At 53.9% G+C, this 19607-nt stretch overlaps 4 protein-coding genes across 8 annotated transcripts; 1 reads left to right on the forward strand and 3 right to left on the reverse strand.

The window, feature by feature from the left end:
• Positions 1-45: 45 nt before the first annotated feature.
• On the reverse strand, positions 46-6253 carry MPIG6B (megakaryocyte and platelet inhibitory receptor G6b). 5 transcript variants are annotated; one of them, XM_081246146.1, is made up of 7 exons: positions 5218-6253; positions 3683-3863; positions 2871-3497; positions 2622-2712; positions 2223-2263; positions 2014-2093; positions 46-1885 (listed from the first exon to the last, which is right to left on the reverse strand). In XM_081246146.1, the coding sequence occupies exons 3-7, from the start codon at positions 3493-3495 to the stop codon at positions 1760-1762; spliced, it is 963 nt and encodes a 320-aa protein (XP_081102272.1). In that variant the 5' UTR covers positions 3496-3497; positions 3683-3863; positions 5218-6253; the 3' UTR covers positions 46-1759. The 5 variants fall into 5 exon arrangements, with proteins under 5 accessions (XP_081102272.1, XP_081102274.1, XP_081102275.1 ...); XM_081246148.1 differs by having other exon boundaries at positions 2871-3218; positions 3435-3863; XM_081246149.1 differs by having other exon boundaries at positions 2014-2112; positions 2871-3218; positions 3435-3863.
• Positions 4741-7488, forward strand: LY6G6C (lymphocyte antigen 6 family member G6C). The gene is made up of 3 exons (XM_081246156.1): positions 4741-4887; positions 6262-6372; positions 6823-7488. Exons 1-3 carry the CDS (start codon positions 4836-4838, stop codon positions 7035-7037), a joined length of 378 nt encoding a protein of 125 aa, XP_081102282.1. The 5' UTR covers positions 4741-4835; the 3' UTR covers positions 7038-7488.
• A 137-nt stretch (positions 7489-7625) lies between these two features.
• On the reverse strand, positions 7626-10253 carry LY6G6D (lymphocyte antigen 6 family member G6D). The gene is given in 4 exon segments (XM_081246155.1): positions 7626-8518; positions 8520-8581; positions 9554-9700; positions 9795-10253. Coding segments are annotated over 4 exon segments (438 nt in total). The 5' UTR covers positions 9850-10253; the 3' UTR covers positions 7626-8344.
• A 4534-nt stretch (positions 10254-14787) lies between these two features.
• LY6G6F (lymphocyte antigen 6 family member G6F) lies at positions 14788-17847 on the reverse strand (the record flags this gene model as incomplete). The annotated part of the gene is made up of 6 exons (XM_081246150.1): positions 14788-14909; positions 15043-15109; positions 15251-15406; positions 16609-16872; positions 16957-17286; positions 17790-17847. The coding sequence occupies 6 exons, from the start codon at positions 17845-17847 to the stop codon at positions 14885-14887; spliced, it is 900 nt and encodes a 299-aa protein (XP_081102276.1). The 3' UTR covers positions 14788-14884.
• Between the last annotated feature and the right edge of the window lie 1760 nt (positions 17848-19607).

Genomic DNA, 19607 nt, shown 5'->3' on the forward strand with positions numbered 1-19607 from the left:
TCATTCATCAAACCCTATTCAGTGCTCACTGACTCATTGTCCAGCCCTGTCATAGCTGCTTGGGCACAAGATGGACAGGACAGAATTTCTATGATGGGGAGCATGTACAGGGCAGAGAAAAAATATGGGTGAATCACTCACTGAATTTATCTAAATGTCAGATGATTCAGAGACTGGGAGATCAACAGCCCATCCCTAGTGGATAGGAGGAAATGACATTTCCAGGGATATTCATTTTCACTCATTTACTGAGGCTTAGCAGTGATATAAAAAGGGTCAGTCTCCTGATATCAGGGGACTCACAGTACATGAAAATTTCTTATAAATTGAAATACAGGTTGTAATGGAACAATTCACAGGAGGCTGTTGCTATGAGAGAAATAAGGGGGCTCCCTAGGGCATCAGAGTGTATGCAGGGGTGGGCAAAGTGGGTCAGAAATAGCTTCCCAGAAAAGGCTACACTTGAACTGAGTCCTGAGGATAAATAAGAATTAGCCAGGCAGATAGTGGGGAGGAGGCAAAGGCTAATCCAGGAAGAAGGAATTGCACTGGGCAAAGGCACATTTGGGGGCTGGGGAGAATTTCTCTAAGGCTGTCCTGTTCTAGGCATTGAGTGACAGAGATAAGCCTGGAGAGTAAGTAGAGTACTGTGGCACCTTGAACCCAAAGCTGAGGCCCATGGGCCCAGAGCTGAAATACTGCTGAAATATAGGCTGTCAGGAGCAGGTTAGCATTTGGGGAGAATATCTCTAGCTTCAGGGAGGAGAACAAGGGCAGGAGGATGAGGTGGGGCTATGGGTAATCCAGGGAGGAAGTAAAGAGTACATTCAGGTGGCAGTGCTGGGTGTGAAAAGGGTGTGGATTTGACAGTGACATTAAAATAGAAAGACAGGACTTGGTTTATCGTGTGGGAGTGAGAGGAAGGAGGTCTACATGACTCTCCATTTCTGGCTTGGGCAATGGGGTTGATCAAGAGAGAATGCAGAGGAGGAAAGATTAAGTAAGTGGCTTGGGAGATGACAGTGAGTTGGGTTTTGGACCTGCTGTGTGCAGAATGCCTAGGGCCAGCCAGGCAGGGATGTCTGAGGGACAGTTTGGAAATCTCATATCAGAGATCTGAACTGGAGAGAGTTCTGGATGTTGCACAGAAAAAGGCTGAGGACTGGCTGTGGATGACAACATCCCAGGAGAGGGAGAAGGCAGATAAAGAAAAAGACAAACCTGGAATGGTGGAGAATACTGTAGGGGCAGGGAGCAAGGGGGAGGAGTCCAGAAGGAAGACAACAGCATTAAAGAAAGACAGCTTAAATAAGAGCGATCAAAGGCCAAGCCAGATGAATGCTAATAGATGTCTAGTGGGTGTGGTTATTAGGACATCACTGGCAAGCTCACGGAGAGCACGTGAGCAGTGGGAGTGGAGTGAAGAGAAAAATGGAAGAGACAGGTGTAGGCCCTTGGTTCAAAGAGCTTGACTGTGGAGAGAAGGGAAGAGATACGGCAAAAATCTAGGAGTTGTTGATGTCTTAAGATAGGGAGACAGGGCTTGATCAGGTTTAAGGACATCAGTGGTGAAGGAGACCTGAAAGCTGTGTGAGAGATGGGGGTAAGGAAGGACCAAGATCAGCAGCAGAGATAGCCTGGATCCTCCGTCTCCTGACTCCCAGTCTAGTGCTCATTTCTATCCCACGGTGCCTTCCTTTTCCAGGTGAAGGGCCAAGAAGGGGAGGGGTGTTATGGAGAGCTGGGAGTCCCCAGCTTGTTAGGTAGTAAGGGCTTCCTTTCGAACTACAACTGCATAGGTGGTGGAGGCATCAGCAGGGACCACTGGGGACAGTCGGCAGGATCTTCTGAGGGCCATATGATCCAGGTCTGCGTAGAGCAGGCTCTGAAAGGTGGGGAGGAAGGTAGGAGGGTCTCAGAAGTCTGACTCCCTTGGGGATCCAAGCCTCTGTCTTTCTTGGTCCACTTTACTCACGGATTCTGGCCAGACACCACCCCCCCCCAAGCCTTTACCGGCTCCTGGTCCAGGTCCCCTGCAATCTTGTGCTCTTCCTCCTCTACTGGCCTCTGGGGCTCCGCTTTCACGAGTGGAACTATGTGGGGGGGACAGAGCTGAAGAATTGAGAGAAGGTGACCAACGTGTCTGCTCCCAGCAAGGGCTCAGACTCAGGAACTGGGTGGGGAATGTGCGGGGAAGGCAAATGGGGTGGAGTTAGTCTCACCAAATCTGGGGGGTGGTCGAGGCGGGTGAGGGGGCGAGCGCCTGGAAGGGATAGATAAGAGTCTCTAAGAACCACATTATGTCCCGCTTGTTCTGGGCCCCAGGACGCGCCAACAACAACCCAGCAACAGGCCGGCTCTGACCAGCAAAACAACCCAGGTTCCACCCGCACAGATAGTTCCGCCCACGCTTGGAGCCAGCTCGGCCTCTAGCTTGGCTTCCTTAGCTAGGGCTCCACCCACCAGCCCATGGCCTCGCCCCCAAGTTCCGACCTCCCCTATTCGTCTCCGAACCACACCCGAGGGCTCTCGATGTAGTTTTGGCCCGCGGAAAGTTCTGGGCCTGCCCCTCCCGCCTCTGGTCGAGAGCCTTTCAACCAGGCCCCGCCCCTAGAGCTCACCTGCGCAGCCAACAGGCCCAGCCCAATACTCCGAGTCCCAGCACCAGCCCAGCGCCCAGCAGCGGGATTAGAATCTGGGGATACACGGACCCTGCGGGAACGTTGGAAGCGGGGTAGCGGTGGATGCAGAGGTCAGGGTGCGGGGACAGAGAGCTAGGTCTCCCACTCAGGAACCCCCCAGGGAACTTCCCTCCCTGACGGGGGCGTGTGTCTGAGTTAGGTCCTCTTTGTGTGAAGGCCTGGACCTACCGTGGGTAGGCCCCGGAGCTCTGCAATAGGCCCGGTCCCCCAGCACGTGAAGCTCCGTACGGCTCTCGTTCTCTTGGCGGCCCTTGCAGATAAAGGTGCCCGAGTCCCCCGCGCTCAGGAGCAACTCCAGCCGCCGGATATCAAGGTCCAGAGCACGTAGGCGGCCAGCAAAGGGCTGGACGGGAGACACGGTGGGGGTCCCGCTCGGTGAGGCCAACAAGATCGCGCGGCGTCCTTTGGACAGGCCTTTGCAGGCCGGGAATCTAGGTGCCCAGACCCAGCGGGTGGGTTGCGAGACCCCTACGCAGGAGAGATTCACCCGGTCCCCAGGGTGGCCGTCCAGTGAAGCTAGGGGAGGCGGCGGGGGGGGGTTGCGGGGGACGGTGGTCAAGGCAAGTCCACAGAGCAAGACGACCCTCCCCCTTACGCCTTTTCCCTCTCCTCTACCCTCCCGCCATCCTGGATCTTCCCATACACATCTCATCCCTCCTCCCCCCACCTGGTCGCCTCCTCCTCCAGTCTCAGTCTTTCCTCGCCCATTCCGACTTTCCTGGGATGGCTTACCCCCGGGGTTCCCCTGGGCCCTCGACAGCAGCAGCGGCAGCAGCTGCAGAACCAAGGCCATGGCTGCGATGTGGTGGGAAGAGGAGGCCAGTGAATCAGCGAAGGAGACCGGAGGGAAATCAGAGGGGGGTGGAGGGGGAGACCGCAGGTCTGGGGGCTCCGATAAGGGGTGGGGGAGGGGCCACCATCTGCCCACATCCCTCTGGGAATCCTTGCAGGCAGGTTCACAGCCCTCAACCAATGCTCACTTAGAATTCATGCTGGGGCCCTTTACACAAGCACTTCCGCAGACTTTAACTCTTGAAGCGTAGCAGTCGCCGGGAGCATCACAGTTTCTGGATCTTGGCTGCCTGAATTCAAATCTCCACTTCACCTACTAGCTGTGTGATGTGCGCAAGTCGCTTAACTTCTCTGGGCCTGCTTGCTCATCTGTAAAATGGGAATAAAAGCACCTACGTGGCAGAGTATTGTGAGAACTAAATAAAGTAATACACGGTAAATGCCTAGCACAATGGCAGAGACATAGGAGCAATATATGCTTGCCATTCTTACTATTTCTATTCTTGTTTTAGCTGCTACCTCACCCCTCTGTGCCCACTCCATCCCTCCCGTCCCAAGGTGGCCCGCCCAAATTGGCAGGTTTTGATTAGGGAGGCGCTTTGGAGCAGGTGCACAGCCCCACACCCAGGACTTCATCAGCCCTCACTGCACTGGAGCAACAAAGGCCAGGCCAAGCCCAGGTGGAGCCAGGATGAGGTCCTGAGAACCTTCACGGGGCCTGAGGCAGCCCCTCCCTAACAGGCAGCTCCAGCCCATGCCTCTACTGCTTTGACATCACAGAAGCTCTTGGTGACATCACAAATCCTACTCCTCCATCCTGTGGCTGAGGAGGGGTTGGGAAAACTAAGTGGACGGAGATGAATTTGGTGCTCAGTTTCTGCCCACATACCCCTACCAATGCCCCCCAGGGACCAAAATTTTGCAGTCAGCTTGGGCCACACCCCATTGTCCATTTCCCAGGAACCAGCAGACACTGCTACCACCACAGCCACTGTAACATCACAGGGGCCTTTGGTGATACTTCTTCAGAGGACTGGGCAGACAGGGATGTTACTCCTGGGGGCCAGGAGGGTGTGTCTTGCACTGAAACCAAGAACCAAAATGGAGTTGGCCACTAGTGCACCTACCCTCCCCACCTCTCTCTCCCATCCCCATCCCTACTGCCCCACTGGGTCCTGCTTAGCCCCTCCCTAAATGGGGAAGGAGGGGCCACCAGAGACCAGGGAGGGAGGGACTGCTGTGGCTATAAATTCCAAAAAGGCCACTCAACTCCCAGAGCAGGATCCCTGAAATTCTACTCTGTCGGCTGCTGCTGTTGCTACCATTCTCAGGACCCTCACCATGAAAGGCCTTCTGCTGCTCACCTTGTCTTCTCTGCTCTGCTGGGTCTCAGGTGAGCACCTGGGGGCCCCAAGGACCTGGTTCACCTGGTCAGGACTTTTACACCCTGCCCCAGGCACTGCCCTACACTACCCACTACTCAAGATCCCAAGCGCCCCCAGACCCAACTGGCTCAGCTCTCCTGTGCCCCCCTGTGACAGGGTCCTTGCTCTGTTTCTCAAGGACCCGTGTCTCCATCTTCAGACTGTTCCCCACCTCCAAGACGCACTCTTCTAACCTGCCCAGGGTTCCAGGTCCCCTGTTCCCCACTCCTTGGAAACTCTGATATCCAGTTCCCCTGCCAGCCCCACTCTGATACAGAACTCTCCAGGATCCAGCTTACCTGCTTTCTCCTCTCACCACCTGCACTCAGCCAGGGCGTCCTCCCAGAAATCTAGGCAACCAGCCTGGGGCTTCTTTTGTGACCCCTCCTCCCATCTACTCCATCAGGGACTTTGTGCTCAGTCCCTCGAGCAGTGGCCTTTCCTAGATCCCCACCCCTGCTCCTCCCTGAGGTGCATACCTCCAGGAACACAAGCTTTCTGGAGGGCTCCAGTGACCTCTCAGAAATTCCCAGGGAACCAGGGAGATTTCCCGGCCTTCTAGGGAGGGAATGCCAAGGTTGCTCACCCCCAGGGTGAGGTGGGTTTCACTGAGGTGCAGTCACCAGGCTCCTCCACCCACGGACTGAACCCTTCCATCCCTCAAACCTTGAATCGGATGCAGCAGAAACTTTCGGGGTGCCTTCTGCCTTTCTGCACCCATCCTCTCCATTTTGGTAAAGTGCTCGGATGGATTCTGATGATCTGTCTCCCAGATACTTTTCCTTTCTGTCAGAGAGCTACTGGGGTGGGAGGATTCAGTTCAAGTCTGGTTTCTCTTCCCATGCTCTTGGCGGCCCCAGGAGGTGAAGAATACATTGCTAATCTGGCCCCAGGTGGCTTTCTTGCCAGCCTCAAGTTCCAAGCTATTTCTGCAAGTGTTGTAACCACCATGATTTTTACTTTTAATATTTCTTCCTATTTCAAGACTCCATCTGTGACCTCTTCTGAATTCCTTCATCTCCTCCCTCGCCACCTCCATTCCTTCCCCGTGGTATTCTCCCATTTCATCTGTCCCCAGCCCTATTGTTGGTATCTCTGCCTCTCTTGACTCATCTCCAGATGGGGTGGAGTGAAGGAAGATGTTAAGGTGTGGGCCATTCACAGAGCAACTCCACCCTCACCCACTTACATTTTTTCTGCTTCACTCACCCTCTCTGTCCCTACCGGAACAAACAGGTCAGAATACCTACTTGATTGGCTCTTCTCCACCCTGCCCACCAGCTGGGTTCTTCCCCAGGTGAGTCAGACCCTCCATCACTTCAGCCCGACTTGTGTCTTCCCAGCTGACATTCGCTGTCACTCCTGCTACAAGGTCCCTTTGCTGGGCTGTGTGGACCGGCAGTCCTGCCGCCTGGAACCAGGACAGCAATGCCTGACAACAAATGTGTACCTCGGTAACATTCCTTTCTTCAGTGGGGAGAGGGGGCCAGTGGGAGACTCTATGGCTGCGGCTGAGGTGGAACAGAGAATTACAGCAATGATATTTGGCCAAGGATCATTATGTGCCAGGCACCATCCTATGTCTTTACAAGGATTGTTTCAATTAATGCTCATGACAACCCTATGATGTGGGTGCTATTATTATACCGAGAAAACAGCCTCAAAAAGAGACAGTAACAGGTCCAAAGCCTCATGGGCAGCAAGTGATAGGACCGGGATTGGGGTGAGGGGCAGGGTAAGGAAGTGCAGGAGAAAGGTTAGACTGAGAAGAGATACAGAAGGGCAGGGCCAAGGGCAGAGTTGGGAAGGAAGGAAGCCTGGGTGGGGTGCATGGGGTGGGGAGGTGGACACAGGCATGCCAGGTGCCCATCTTAACTGTCCCCACTGCCCCCTCCTAACCCCAGGGAAGCTGTGGGTTTTCTCCAACCTACGCTGTGGCACACCAGAAGAGCCCTGTCGGGAGGCCTTCAACCAAACCAACAACAAGCTAGGCCTGACCTATAACACCACCTGCTGCAACAAGGACAACTGCAATAACCCAGCCCCTCGGCCCACCCCGGCCCTGGCCCTTGTCCTCCTCACCTCCTTGGCTGGCCTTGGCCTCTGGCTGTTGCAGTGAGACTCACTCTATGGCTGCCCCTCCTCCCACCTGCCTTAGCCTGAGCCTCTCTTATCTTCATATCCTCTGCTTCCTTTTGCTCAGAAAAGCATTTCTCCAGACCCTTCACATTTCTTTAATTAGACAGTGGTCCCCCGATCCATCCTTCCATCCCACACCCTCCACTCTGCTTCTCTGGAGTCTCTTTCCATTTCCCTCGACACCACTCCAGATCCTCCATCGTTTCCTAGAAGGGCTCCGCACTTTGCCTCCTGAACTCCCCTGTACCCTATGTGAGGAGGGATTGGAATCTGGGCCTGAAATGGGGTTTCTGTCCTGTCCCCAGTGAAGGCTCCCAGGAAGGACCTGATGATCTCACTGTATGAGCTGATCCTTCAAACCCTGGCTCCCATACGTACCTCATCCCCATGCTCACCCCTTTCCATTTTGAGTAATAAATGTCTGTATATGATCAATTGTGTATCAGAAGATCTATTGTCAGAGGCGCCCTCCCAGGAAATACCACTCTCAGCCCTCACACTCACCCAAGAGCCCTTCAGGGAGTTTCTCTCAGAGGCTGGGCTGGGGCAGATGGAAAAACAGGTTTTGCAGGCTTCCATCCTCTCTTCCAGTGTCTGGGGGTGGCGTACAGGGCCGAGTGTTTGGAGAAGCAATATTTATCTTAAATTTAGGCCACACCTCTGATGTACTGCCAAGAAGGAGGTGCAGTCTGGCTTGAGGGCTCCCCAGAAGGGGTAGGAGAGTTGCATGGGGATGGGACCTGGGACCCTCTTTCCAGGCCTCAGTCCCTCAAGTTAGATTCAGAGGCCTCACCTGGCCTAGTACATGGGGCACCAAGCAACCCTCCTATCACAGTGCTTACATTTCCTTTCTCAATTCCAAATAGTCATATTGGGAGCCAAGTTGCAAATGCGGGGAAGGGGAACAAGCCCAGACAACGAGGCTCATTGATTCCTGGTGGCCCCCACTCAGCCCAGAGGCTGTTCCCGTCAGGGATCCTCATTGCTAAGGAAGATTCTCCCTAGCAACAGGATGTAGGAGTCACATAGGGTATATTCTCCATTGTCCTTTGGGGTTTAGTTGGTTAAGGAGTGCACCACTGTAACTAAGTCCACTGATCCTTGATAACCCCTAAACTAGAGACTGGTTGCCCCCATATTACTCCTTCAGCCCTCCCATCAACAAAAGATGGAATTTTCCAGTCAGCTCTAGAGTGGTCGATAGATTTTAATGGCTCACAGAGGAGTGTTTATCTTCTCACTTCAGATCCCCTTTGTTCCCTTGCTCCCTTGCTCCCTTCTCTTGCCCTACTCCCACGACCCTCTCCACAGTCCTGGCAAGAGCCAGGCTAGGGCAGTGACCCCTGGAGCCACGATGCACGCGGGGGCTGCAGTGCTCACCACAGCACTGTTGCACAGGTCGCAGACGCAGCAGTCCCTGTGGGTCATATAAGTCATGTCTCCCACCACCTCTGTTTCCACTCACTCGACTGCAATGATGGGCCGCCATGCAGGCTGGATGGTGATGAATCAAGGTCACTGAGGCTGAGAGAGAGGATGAGATTGGGCTGTTGAACTCCTGGCTTGAGGACTTGCCTTCTGAGGCAGGGCAGATGTGATTTCAAGGAGCCCGAAAGGATCCTCTGGCCCCTCAGAAAACACCTCCCTGAAACCAAGTGATCACAGTCAACACGCTGACCTTGTGAACCCCTGATGGGATGCACTGAAAGGGACAAACGTCACTTCTTGCCAAAAACTCACGACCTCAGTCTAATCATGAGAAAATATCAGGTAAATCCAAACTGCGGGACATTCTATAAAATAACTCATCAGGACTCTTCAAAAAGGTCAAGATCATGGAATCAAAGGAAGACTCAGAACCGTCCCAGAGCGGGGACGACTAAGAAAACAGGAGAGCTAAAGGCAATGTAGGATCCTGGTGTGGGTCCTGGATCAGAAAAAGGACATCAGTGGGACAACTGGCTAAATTGAGTAAGGTTTGTAGGTTAGTTAGTTGTACTGTACCGGTGTTATTTTCTGATTTTGCTAATTGTACTATGGTTATATAAGACGTTAACATGAGAGGAAACTGAGTGAGGCTATACAGTACTGATCTGTACTACTTTTCTAATAAAATTAACTTTTCTGTCCATCTAAAATTATTTAGAGACAAAAACATTAGAATACACACATACACATACCTCCTTGGTCCTTAGCTGATGCCTGCAAGTTGAAGTTTGGCTGAATCTTTTGCTCCCTGCCTTCAAGGGAGCTTTTCACCCATTTGTGAGTGAATGGGCCTATGAGACTCTTTCTGGAGGGTAAAGAGGAGGGGGTGTGGCCACACAGACAGCGGGCTTCCAGGGGCTCAGTGCCAGGAGCCAGAAGGGGCTACAGACCGCTCCACTCTGACAGCGGCACCATCTGCCCAGAGCCAGACTGAGCCTGGAAGGTTCTGGAAGCCAGAAGGACTGAAGTAGTAGGGGCTGGTGGCAGGGGGACAAAAGGAGGACTCACGGTTTCCAGATGGCTTGGTCTGTCTCAGGTCTGGTTGGGGTTTGCGCTCCAGGAAGCCGCAGTGTTTGCCCTGGCCGCAAGTGGTCACGGTCTCTTTGCAGGAGCCGCTGGGGCCCCCACCGCAGTCATAGCACCGCTTGCGGTTTCCTGGCAGGAGGGAAGCGGTGCTGGAACTGGGGCGGGGGGGCGGCTGGCACAGGGCGATGGGCCTTTGTGACAGGCGCCTTGGCTGCCTCCTTACCCAAGGCAGCCCGCAGCAGGGTGCTGAGCAGGATCCTAGCAAACAGGGGGTTCATTGTGTCTGCCTGTGTCTGTAGTGCCTCTCCTTCCCGCCCACCCGCCTCCCTGGCCCCGCTCTGCCAGCCTTTTATCCCCCTTGCCTTGGGCTTTTTTTTTTTTTTTTTTTGGCTGCATTGGGTCTTCGTTGCTGCGCACGGGCTTTCTCCAGTTGTGCTTGCCTTGGGCTTTATAGGGCAATAAAAAGGAAGGAAAGAGACTCCTCCAGCAGCCACCGGGGCCCCAGTGGGGACAGGGAGGGGCCGCCACAGGAGAAAGAGCTCTCAGCATCCTCTAGCATCCCCACACTCCTCCATCTCAGGAACAATTCTAAAACGGTGGCCCTAGACCTCCTGCGGGCCCCTAAGGCCCTTTTAGAGGGTCCTCCACCGTCTTCCTTTTCCAACTACATATCTGTCAGATTTTCTTCAGATACTTCAATCAAAACAACAAATCCCAACAGGTTGAATGCAGAAGCAGATGTGAAAACCCAGCCATCTTCTATTTCTTCTATTAAGCCCAACATTAAATAGATTCCCCAAAGGGTAAAGCCATGCCACTCTTCTCACTGTACTGTTGGAAAAGGAATTATTTTTCACAAAACTATGTTTTGTTAACATGTAATAGGTTTATTGTTTTTTTATTTTTAAATGAACCTATTAAAATATTCTGTTTCGGGACTTCCCTGGTGGAGCAGTAGTTGAGGGTCCGCCTGCCGATGCAGGGGACACGGGTTCGTGCCCCGGTCCGGGAAGATCCCACATGCCGCGGAGCGGCTGGGCCCGTGAGCCATGGCCGCTGAGCCTACGCGTCCGGAGCCTGTGCTCCGCAACGGGAGAGGCCGCGACAGTGAGAGGCCCGCGTACCGCAAAAAAAAAAAAAAAAATTCTGTTTCTATTTCTCATATAGCAAATATTGATATAACTTACATAAGAAAAGCTCTTTGGGGTCTTCAGTAATTTTTGCGTGTAAAGAGGTCCTGAGATAAATGTTTTGAAAACTGCTGCTCAGTGGATACCTGTCTCCTCTGCCTCACCTCCACCTCACATCTCCCCCACCCTGTCTGCCTCCTACTCCCAGTACGTTCTGCCCTGATTCCCCAGGTGCAGCTCTTCTCCCCAATCTCTTAAGCCCCCGTCTTCCACACTCTACCACCCGTACTCCCCAAATCTTATCGCTGCCTTCCTTCCTGGTCGTTCTGACCCTCATCCCTGCACCAGTGGAAACATATCAGTCCCTCTGGCCACACCCATGATTAATTCTTTCCTCTAAGGCAGTAAGGCTGGGAGAGATAATTATGGGGTAAGAATGTTGAAGCTTGGGGGGATCAAAGGGATCGGAAGCTGGGTGGCGTCCTCCCTTACGCAGCTGCAGCTGGGCTTTGTGTGGGCCGGTGGGTGGGGGATTGTTGAGTCCACATTCAAACACCGCTCGCCAACAGATGTGGGCTGCAAACAGGTCTGGGCCAGGGCTCAAGGTCAAGGAGAGTGACCTTGACAGACTTAAATGCACAGAAGGACAAAAGACAGAGAAACAAAAACAAGGAGATGAGAGAGCAAAGAACAGCTTGAGACAAGGGGAGGGAGGGAAAGGAGTAGGAGGGGAAGTGACAGATGCTGACAGACACCATTCAGGAGCGACAGACGCAGCTAAGAGTAACAGACCAACGCTGCGGGAATGGAGAACACCCTCAAGGCAAGAGCAGGCTCTAGTAGGAGACAGGGAAGATGTGAGAACTGTGAGGCCAGGGTCCCTGCTGTGTCAGGCTGCCCAATCTGGTCCGGCTTCCACCCCACCCTCAGATTCACTCCCTACATGTGTTTGTTTACTGCTTCCTCCCTGTCTCGCTCAGATGCTCCATCTCTCCAACTCTAGGATCTCTGGGTGCAGATCGCATTCTCCCAGACTCCTGAGCCCCGGGTCCAGCCATGGGCGCCTCCAGCATCTTCCTCTGCATTCTGTTCCTCGGTGGGGCACTGGGTAAGGGTGGGCTGGGGAATCCTTGGGGACTGGGCGCAGGGTGGGGGGGGTGCTGGCAGGGGCTTGTGGAGGAGCCTGAGTTCTGGGGGTGGGGGGTGGCTGGCGGAGAGGGTGCTGAGAAATGCCAAGGAGGGAGTTGTGGGGGTTTTGGAAAGAAAAGCTACTGGGAATGGTCTCAGGACAGCCTGATGAGGTGGAACAAGAAAAATTTCCTTTCAAAGGCATTTGAGAATAACTGTCTCTTTCCTGTGGCATCTTTGACAAGCCTCTGTCTCCCCTGACCCTTATCTCACCTCCTGTTTCTTTGCTGGGCCCCTTGGTCAATGTTAATTCCTATCTTCTCATCTGACTTAGCACCATCTGCTTAACTTCTTCACTGGTACCCCCTCCCCGTCCTGGCCTGGCTTTTTGTGTCGTTCTCTGTATTCATCTCCGATTCTCTTGGCTTCTGTTCATGTCTGTGTGTCTCTCACACTCACTGTATCCCTCGTGCCTCTGTGTCTTTTTCTTTTCCTGTATTATCCCCCCTCCCTTCTCTGTATCTCTTTTTCTACTTCTGTTTTTCCCTCCATTTCACTGTTCCTCTCTCCCCACTTTGTGTATCACCTCTGTCTATGCATCCCGTTCCCAAATCTGGGCTCAGCCTCTCACCTGTCCTGTTTGCCTCTCCTCCCTGCCTGACCTCCTCCGACCCCACAGGTCTTGCCACTTCCCCTGCCCGGAGACGGCTCCACTGTTACACCTACAACTTCGCCAAACCCTGCTACCCTGTTCCTACCGACTGTCAGGATGATAAAGTTTGTGGCATCTGTATTGGTACCTCAGGGAGGACTCCCTAGGCCTTCCCCACCGCCATCCGTCCTGCCTTTCCTGTGGCCTCGTGGCCCTTGTCTCCTTCCTGCCCCTGCCTCAGCATCCCCTCTTTGTCCCATAGAACAGTGAGGTCATCAAGCAGAAAGCGTGCCTCCCAAGGACCCCAGTGCTCTCTGCAGGGCCATGCCACCTACTGGTCACTCTCCTACACTCCTCAGCACCACTGCTGCGAGCAGGACCTGTGCAATGCAGCCACCAAGCCGCATCGGCTCCCCAGCCTCCTCCTCATCACCCCGCTCATCCTCGTGGCCAGCTTCACCTGGGGAGCACACCTCCTCCACCAGCGTTCAACCCAAGACTCCTCCACTATCGCCGTGGCCCTGGAAACACCGGCACAGACACTTCTGAGATCTGCCTGATGTTGTACAGAGACCTCACACCCCTTGGGCCCAGCACCTTCACGGACCCCTCCCCAAACCCGATTCCTACAGGCACTGCTCTAGCCCCTTCCTGCCCAGAGGCACCAACCCAGAGCCCAGCCTCATAAAGAACACCTGTTCTAAATCTTTGGTCTTTTCTAGATGTCTGTTGCTGATGCATTCTCTCAGCCCCAGCTCTCTGGCAAGGCAGGTGTTTGACGGAGCTGTGGGTCCCAGGCAAGGGGATCGAAAGGGCACCAGGTGTGATGAGCAGGAGGGTCCTGCTAGGAGAGATTAATTTGGTAGGTCAGGAAGGAGGGCTTGGGGAACTGTGAAGAGTAAATGTAATAAAAATGCTACCTGGGGGCTTCCCTGGTGGCGCAGTGATTGAGAGTCCGCCTGCCGATGCAGGGGACGTGGGTTCATGCCCCGGTCCGGGAGGATCCCACATGCCGTGGGGCTGGGCCCGTGAGCCATGGCCGCTGAGCCTGCACGTCTGGAGCCTGTGCTCCGCAACAGGAGAGGCCACAACAGTGAGAGGCCCACGTACCGCAAAAAAAAAAAAAAAAAGTGCTATCTGGGAGTTCAGTAACACTGCTCCGTGTGTGTGTGTGTGTGTGTGCATGCGCACACGCATGTGCTCTAACAGCAAACTATAGCTGCTTGGTGGGTTGGGCTGGGGTGCTGGCACGTGAACCACAACTTTCACTTCGTCCTCCACCTGGCATTGGTATCCTCCTTCTTGCCATTAACTCAGCTTAAGCCACTGCAGCGTGAAGGCTTTAGGTAAGACTTCTGAGAAAGCTTTTCTCCAGTGAAGCCCAAGCTTGAGTAGACACACAAAGGGGCCCCTGGTGGAGTGGTGGCGGTGTGACCGGGAGGCCGGCTGATTTCTGCCTTAGACTAGGAGCTGGGAGCACCGGTGCCCTCCCCCGCTTCACCAGCCCAGACTTGTCCTGGTTCACTGACAGCCAAGCACGCAGGGCCCAAGTACTCACCCCACCAGGGAATTCACCCACCCAGCACGGTGGACACTCCCTCTGCCCAGGGGCCCCCAGGATGTCAGGGTGGTAAGCTGCTCCCTGCTCCGGATGCCACAGTGGAGCGCCTAGGATAAGGGGGTGCCGTGGGGGTGGTGGTCAGGCACAGGTACCCCCATCCTGACTCAGTTCCCTCCACTTCCATCTGAGGAAGTCTGGGGTCTGATTAGAGGTGCTTCTCTCTCAACTTCTTTTCTTTGTGGGGATGAGACGGGGTGGGGATCTGGCTTACTTTAGAGGCAAGTTGAGTCTTCTTTCCATTCTCTCTGTCCCTCAATCCTCCCACTTTGTATTTCTATTTGTTTTCTCTCTCTCTCCATCTCTTTCCCTTTACCCTGACTTGAGCCTCTTCCCTTCTCTCTTCTTCAATTTCCCCCATTTGTCCTTTGGTTCCCCCGTAACTGACTCTCCACCACTGCTCACGTCTCTGGATTCCTCTGTCTCTTTTCTTCATCCCCACCCCTCCTCAACCCCTCCCAGCCACCCCAAGCTTCCCTCAACCCCATGGTACTGCAGGCTCAGGGCCACCCCTCCACTGGCTTCTGTGAGACAGAAAACCACACTTTTCATAGGTGACATCACAGAATAATGCTTCTCCTTTCCTTCAGCCCCCAGCCCCTTCTCACACACACACACACACACACACACACACACACACACACACACAGCTTGGCTGCTGGAGACCAGCTGGACTGTGAAGTAGCACTCCCACCCCCTCCCCGTGCCAAGGTTTTCGGGAATCTTTCAGGTGCCAGATGGCCAGGGAGACAGCAAGTCACACTTCCCAGCAGATGTCATCGAGGTCACCTGGTCTTAGGGGCAGGTGGGCTGTGGGGTTTGCAAAGCAGAAAGATAGTAAGGATACTTCTATTCTCCACGTCCTCAGGAACCAGCAGCCCATCTCCACCCCAACCTCAGTCTTCTCTGGGATTTAAGCCTCTGCCCCCTGGTTGTTCCTCACCTGAGATGGGCCAAATGGATGTTCTCATAGACCTGGATCTCGGGTTTGAACTGAGGAAACGAGGCATCTGGGGAGAAAGAGCCATATGAGGTGTGGCAGAGAAGTCACAGATAACTCAGAGCTCTATTCCTTACCCGCCTCCTCCCCTGGAGAAGAGAGGGTATAGAGGAAAGATATGAGCCCACCCCTCTGGGAAGGAGGGACTCACTTCTGTGCTTAGTCCCCTGGACCCTCCGCCTCCAGAGCATGACGCTGAGGACCACGATGGTGAACCCCTGGCTCACTGTGAGGGACAGCATCAGGATCCAGGGTGCATCCCACTCTGTGGAAGGGGCACAGAGGGCAGGGGAGGCATCCATGGAGGCTGCAGGAAGGGCAAGATAAGAGGGATGAGCAGGGAGGCAGGGAGGGGGTCTGTCCCTTGTGCCCCAAAGAAAGGCTTTCCCCCATAGTCTGGTGGGCTCTTCCAAAAGAAGACTTCCTTGCCCCCAATATCCACCGGCCCGTTTTGCCTGTTTCCAGGCCTCTCACCCTGATCCCATAAACCAACATTGATAGAAAGTGGTGATGCCCCCCTGGCTACACATGGATGGCTAACTCCAGGGTGGACCACCAGCCATAACTGTGATTTTTTCCTCAAGCCCTTCACAGTAATCCACCCTTTAAGAAAAAAAGAAAACGCCTTCTGTTTATTCATTCTTCCATTCATCCACTCCACAGGTGTTCGCTGAGTGCCCACCACATGCCGACCCCAGATTAGGTATGAGGATGTACAGGGAAATAAACCCCAGTCACTGCCTGTTAGTTGGCCTTCGCTCACCAAAAGAATGGTCATTTGCTCCTCCCTCCTGCCTTGTAAATGGGTTGTTCTACATCCAATAGCATTCCTTCTCTGTATAATGGACTTTTTATTGTAAAACAATTATATATTTTTTCTCCTTCTGCCTCCACCATCAATGGGCCATTATAACATCAGTGCATATATCCTTTCTTCAAAAGACAACCGCCCCAGCAATAATTCTTACCTTCTTCCTCGCTGCTAAGGGATATTCCACAAAAATCATAGATTATCCTATTTCTCATTCTAGCTCTTTTTTTTTTTTTTTTTTTTTTTTTTGCAGTACGCAGGCATCTCACTGTTGTGGCCTCTACCGTTGCGGAGCACAGGCTCCAGACGCGCAGGCTCAGCGGCCATGGCCCATGGGCCCAGCCGCTCCGTGGCATGTGGGATCCTCCCGGACCGGGGCACGAACCCACAACCCCCGCATTGGCAGGCAGGCTCCCAACCACTGCGCCACCAGGGAAACCCATAGACTATCCTATTTCTAAACAAAGGTATATTCCACCAGAATTCCTCTTCTCCCTCTTGACTGATGGTCTATTTCATCAGAAAGCTGGCTTAACCAGCCCCCTTCTCTGTTACAGATCCAGTCAGTGAGAAAAAAGCCCTCCTCCTACAGGCAGCGGAGGATAAAAACAGCCAATAACAGATACGCCCCCTCCCCTAGCTAGCAGTGCGGGATGTGTCGGAGGCAACATCCCTTCCTTTAGTGTCCATCAGTTTACCTGCCAGGCTAAAGCTGACCCCTTTGTTCTGAGGCAGGAGGCAGCGGATGTTTCTTGGTCTACGTCCCCTGGGCTCAGGAAGCCCCTCCCCAGGACACACCAAGAGCAGGGCAGCCCCATCACCCCAGAAGGACTGCACACGCCCCCTCACAGGACCCTTCCCCTCCAGCCAGGTCACAGAGTCCAGGCGTCTGGCGGGGACCACAGAGCACAGGAGGATAGAGCAGGGGGATCCATCTGCAGCCCTCGCAGAGAACTGGGATCCTGGAGGGAGAGAGGGACTCCTCAGTTCTTTGTCTGGGCTTCCCTGGTTCCCAGTGGCCCCTGGTCTGTATGCCCCCCACTCACCTCTGAGCACGGAGACATCATACACCCTCCAGTTCTGGTACTTGTGGCGCTGACCCAGCACGGCGCACCAGTACCGCCCAGCGTCTCCCTCCTTGGACCCTTCCAGCCACAAAGAGTTGTTTCCCAGGAGTTTGAGCCTGGATTCCCTTCCGGGCTTCCCAGGGTCTGGGGCTGGCCTGTCTACTTGGACGTGGGCCACTAAAGCAGTGGAGGAGCCTGTTGCAGGACTGCGGAACCAGGACAGGAATTCATCTCCATGCAGGGTGGGTGGTGAAGGACATGGCAGCTCCATTGCCTCCCCCAGTGCCACATAGATGGCCTGGATGTTGTCTGTGGGGAGAGGGCTGTGTGAGACCAGAGACCTCCATCAGGTCAACAACCCCACCCGTCAACCTCCTACCCCTGGCTTCTTCCCCTTCTGGGGTCCCCCAGCACTGGGCCTGACTGTGAGCACATTTCTCAAGTGACAGCAACAAAAAAGTAAGGTGGAGAGAAGAGGGTGGGGCTTTCCCCACCTCTCCTGGCAAGTGAGGGAATCTGAGGGCAAGAGGGAAAAGGCTGGAATAGTTGACAAATGCCCATACCCCTCCCTTTTGTTTCTCCTCTTCTGGATGAGCATTTACTTGTCCGTTCTTATTTTCTAAAGGAAACTGTATCTGACCTGGACCCTCGCTGACTCTGGATCTTTCCCAGTATTAGAGGCAGGGGGAGGTCAACTGGCATAAATCGATCTTCTTGAGACAGATGCCTTCCCCAGGCCCCTAAGGAGAAACAGCAGCAGTCCCTCCCAACCCTGTGAACAGGTGAAGGACCCCTCAACTCCTGCTCCTTACCTGCAGCAGCCTGGGGCAGCCCATGTAGGCACAGAAGGAGGAGGAATAAGACAGCCATGGGGAGAGCTTACCAAGTTCTCTTGCCTGGGACCTGCTATCCCCAGGGAGGAAACAGAGCCCAGATAAAGGCCCATACTCCCTAGTCTGGAGTGACATAGGCCTTTGAAGGGGATGGGAATGCTGGGGAGATAAAGCCCAGCTGCATGTCTAATGGGGAAAAACTGACAACAACCTTTCTGTGCCAAGAGGGAGAAGACCAAGTTCAGGCCACTCCAAAGATGACCTCTTCATCCTTCAGACCCCACATCAGCTGAAGGACTCAGAACAAAGACTCTATGTGCTAAGAAGCCTGTGCAGAAGGGGTCACGGCTGTCCACCTCCCATCAGTCTGGAAGTACATTCCGTGTTCTCTCCTCCAGCCCAAGAGACACCAGCCATGAGGGAAGAAGCTGAGTCTTCATATTGGTTTCCAGGGAACCCAGCGCAAGACTGCACATCCAGTCAGTACTCCCTAAATGACTTAGAATGACTTTCACGGACTTCCCTGGTGGCACAGTGGTTAAGAATCCGCCTGCCAATGCAGGGGACATGGGTTCGATCCCTGTTCCGGGAAGATCCCACATGCCGCGGAGCAACTAAGCCCGTGCGCCACAACTACTGAGCATGCGCTCTAGAACCCTGGAGTCACAGCTACTGAAGCCTGCATGCCACAACTACTGAAGCCCGCATGCCTAGAGCCCGTGCTCCGCAGCAAGGGAAGCCCGCGCACCGCAATGAAGAGTAGCCCCGGCTCGCCGCAACTAGAGAATGCCTGCGTGCAGTAACGAAGACCCAACGCAGCCAAAATAAAAAAATAAATAAAATAAATATTAAAAAAAAAAAGAATGACTTTCTCTGTGGCTGCTTGGCACATCACAGACTTCTTCTGAGCCCCTGATGAGTATATTAAGTTATTACTCAAGGAGAAGGATAGCAAGGGCCTGGAGAATTCACTGATTCATCCCTTTCCCTCAGGCAGGACTCTCTTAAGGCAGCTCTTCATATTGCTCTAATAGTTTTTAATGTGTTTTTTATTTATTTTTTAAAAAAGGCTCCTGGTAAAGCATTTCTTTATTTTTTAAATTAATTAATTAATTAATTTTTATTTTTGGCTGCTTTGGGTCTTTGTTGCTGCGCGCGGGCTTTCTCTAGTAGCGGCGAGCGGGGGCTACTCTTCGTTGCAGAGCGCAGGCTTCTCATTGCAGTGGCTTCTCTTCTTGCGGAGCACGGGATCTAGGTGCGCGGGCTTCAGTAGTTGTGGCGCACGGGCTTAGTTGCTCCGCAGCATGTGGGATCTTCCCAGACGAGGGATCGAACCTGTGTCCCCTGCATTGGCAGGCAGATTCTTAACCACTGTGCCACCAGGGAAGTCCCAATGTGTTATTTATCTTTAAAGGCTATTTTTGTGTGTGTGTGCGGTACGCGGGCCTCTCACTGCTGTGGCCTGTCCCGCTGTGGAGCACAGGCTCCGGACGCACAGGCTCAGCGGCCATGGCTCACGGGCCCAGCCGCTCCGTGGCATGTGGGATCTTCCCAGACTGGGGCACGAACCTGTGTCCCCCGCATCGGCAGGCAGACGCTCAACCACTGCGCCACCAGGGAAGCCCTAAAGGCTATTTTTTTTTTTTTTTTTTTTCTTTTTGCGGTATGCGGGCCTCTCACTGTTGTGGCCTCTCCCGCTGCGGAGCACAGGCTCCGGACGCGCAGGCCCAGCGGCCATGGCTCACGGGCCCAGCCGCTCCGCGGCATATGGGATCCTCCCAGACCGGGGCACGAACC

The sequence above is a fragment of the Mesoplodon bidens genome (genome assembly GCF_964165515.1).
Source record: "Mesoplodon bidens genome assembly, chromosome: 10".
Lineage (NCBI taxonomy): Eukaryota > Metazoa > Chordata > Mammalia > Artiodactyla > Ziphiidae > Mesoplodon > Mesoplodon bidens.

Coding starts and splice junctions, on each gene's coding strand:
- MPIG6B (XM_081246146.1), bottom strand. CDS start 3,495: ATGGCCTTGGTTCTGCAGCTGCTGCCGCTGCTGCTGTCGAGGGCCCAG. Junction 2,713..2,870: donor AGCTCCGGGGCCTACCCACG/GTAGGTCCAGGC, acceptor ACGTTCCCGCAG/GGTCCGTGTATCCCCAGATT. Junction 1,886..2,013: donor GGGACCTGGACCAGGAGCCG/GTAAAGGCTTGG, acceptor CCCACCTTTCAG/AGCCTGCTCTACGCAGACCT.
- LY6G6C (XM_081246156.1), top strand. CDS start 4,836: ATGAAAGGCCTTCTGCTGCTCACCTTGTCTTCTCTGCTCTGCTGGGTC. Junction 4,888..6,261: donor TCTGCTCTGCTGGGTCTCAG/GTGAGCACCTGG, acceptor GTGTCTTCCCAG/CTGACATTCGCTGTCACTCC. Junction 6,373..6,822: donor GACAACAAATGTGTACCTCG/GTAACATTCCTT, acceptor TCCTAACCCCAG/GGAAGCTGTGGGTTTTCTCC.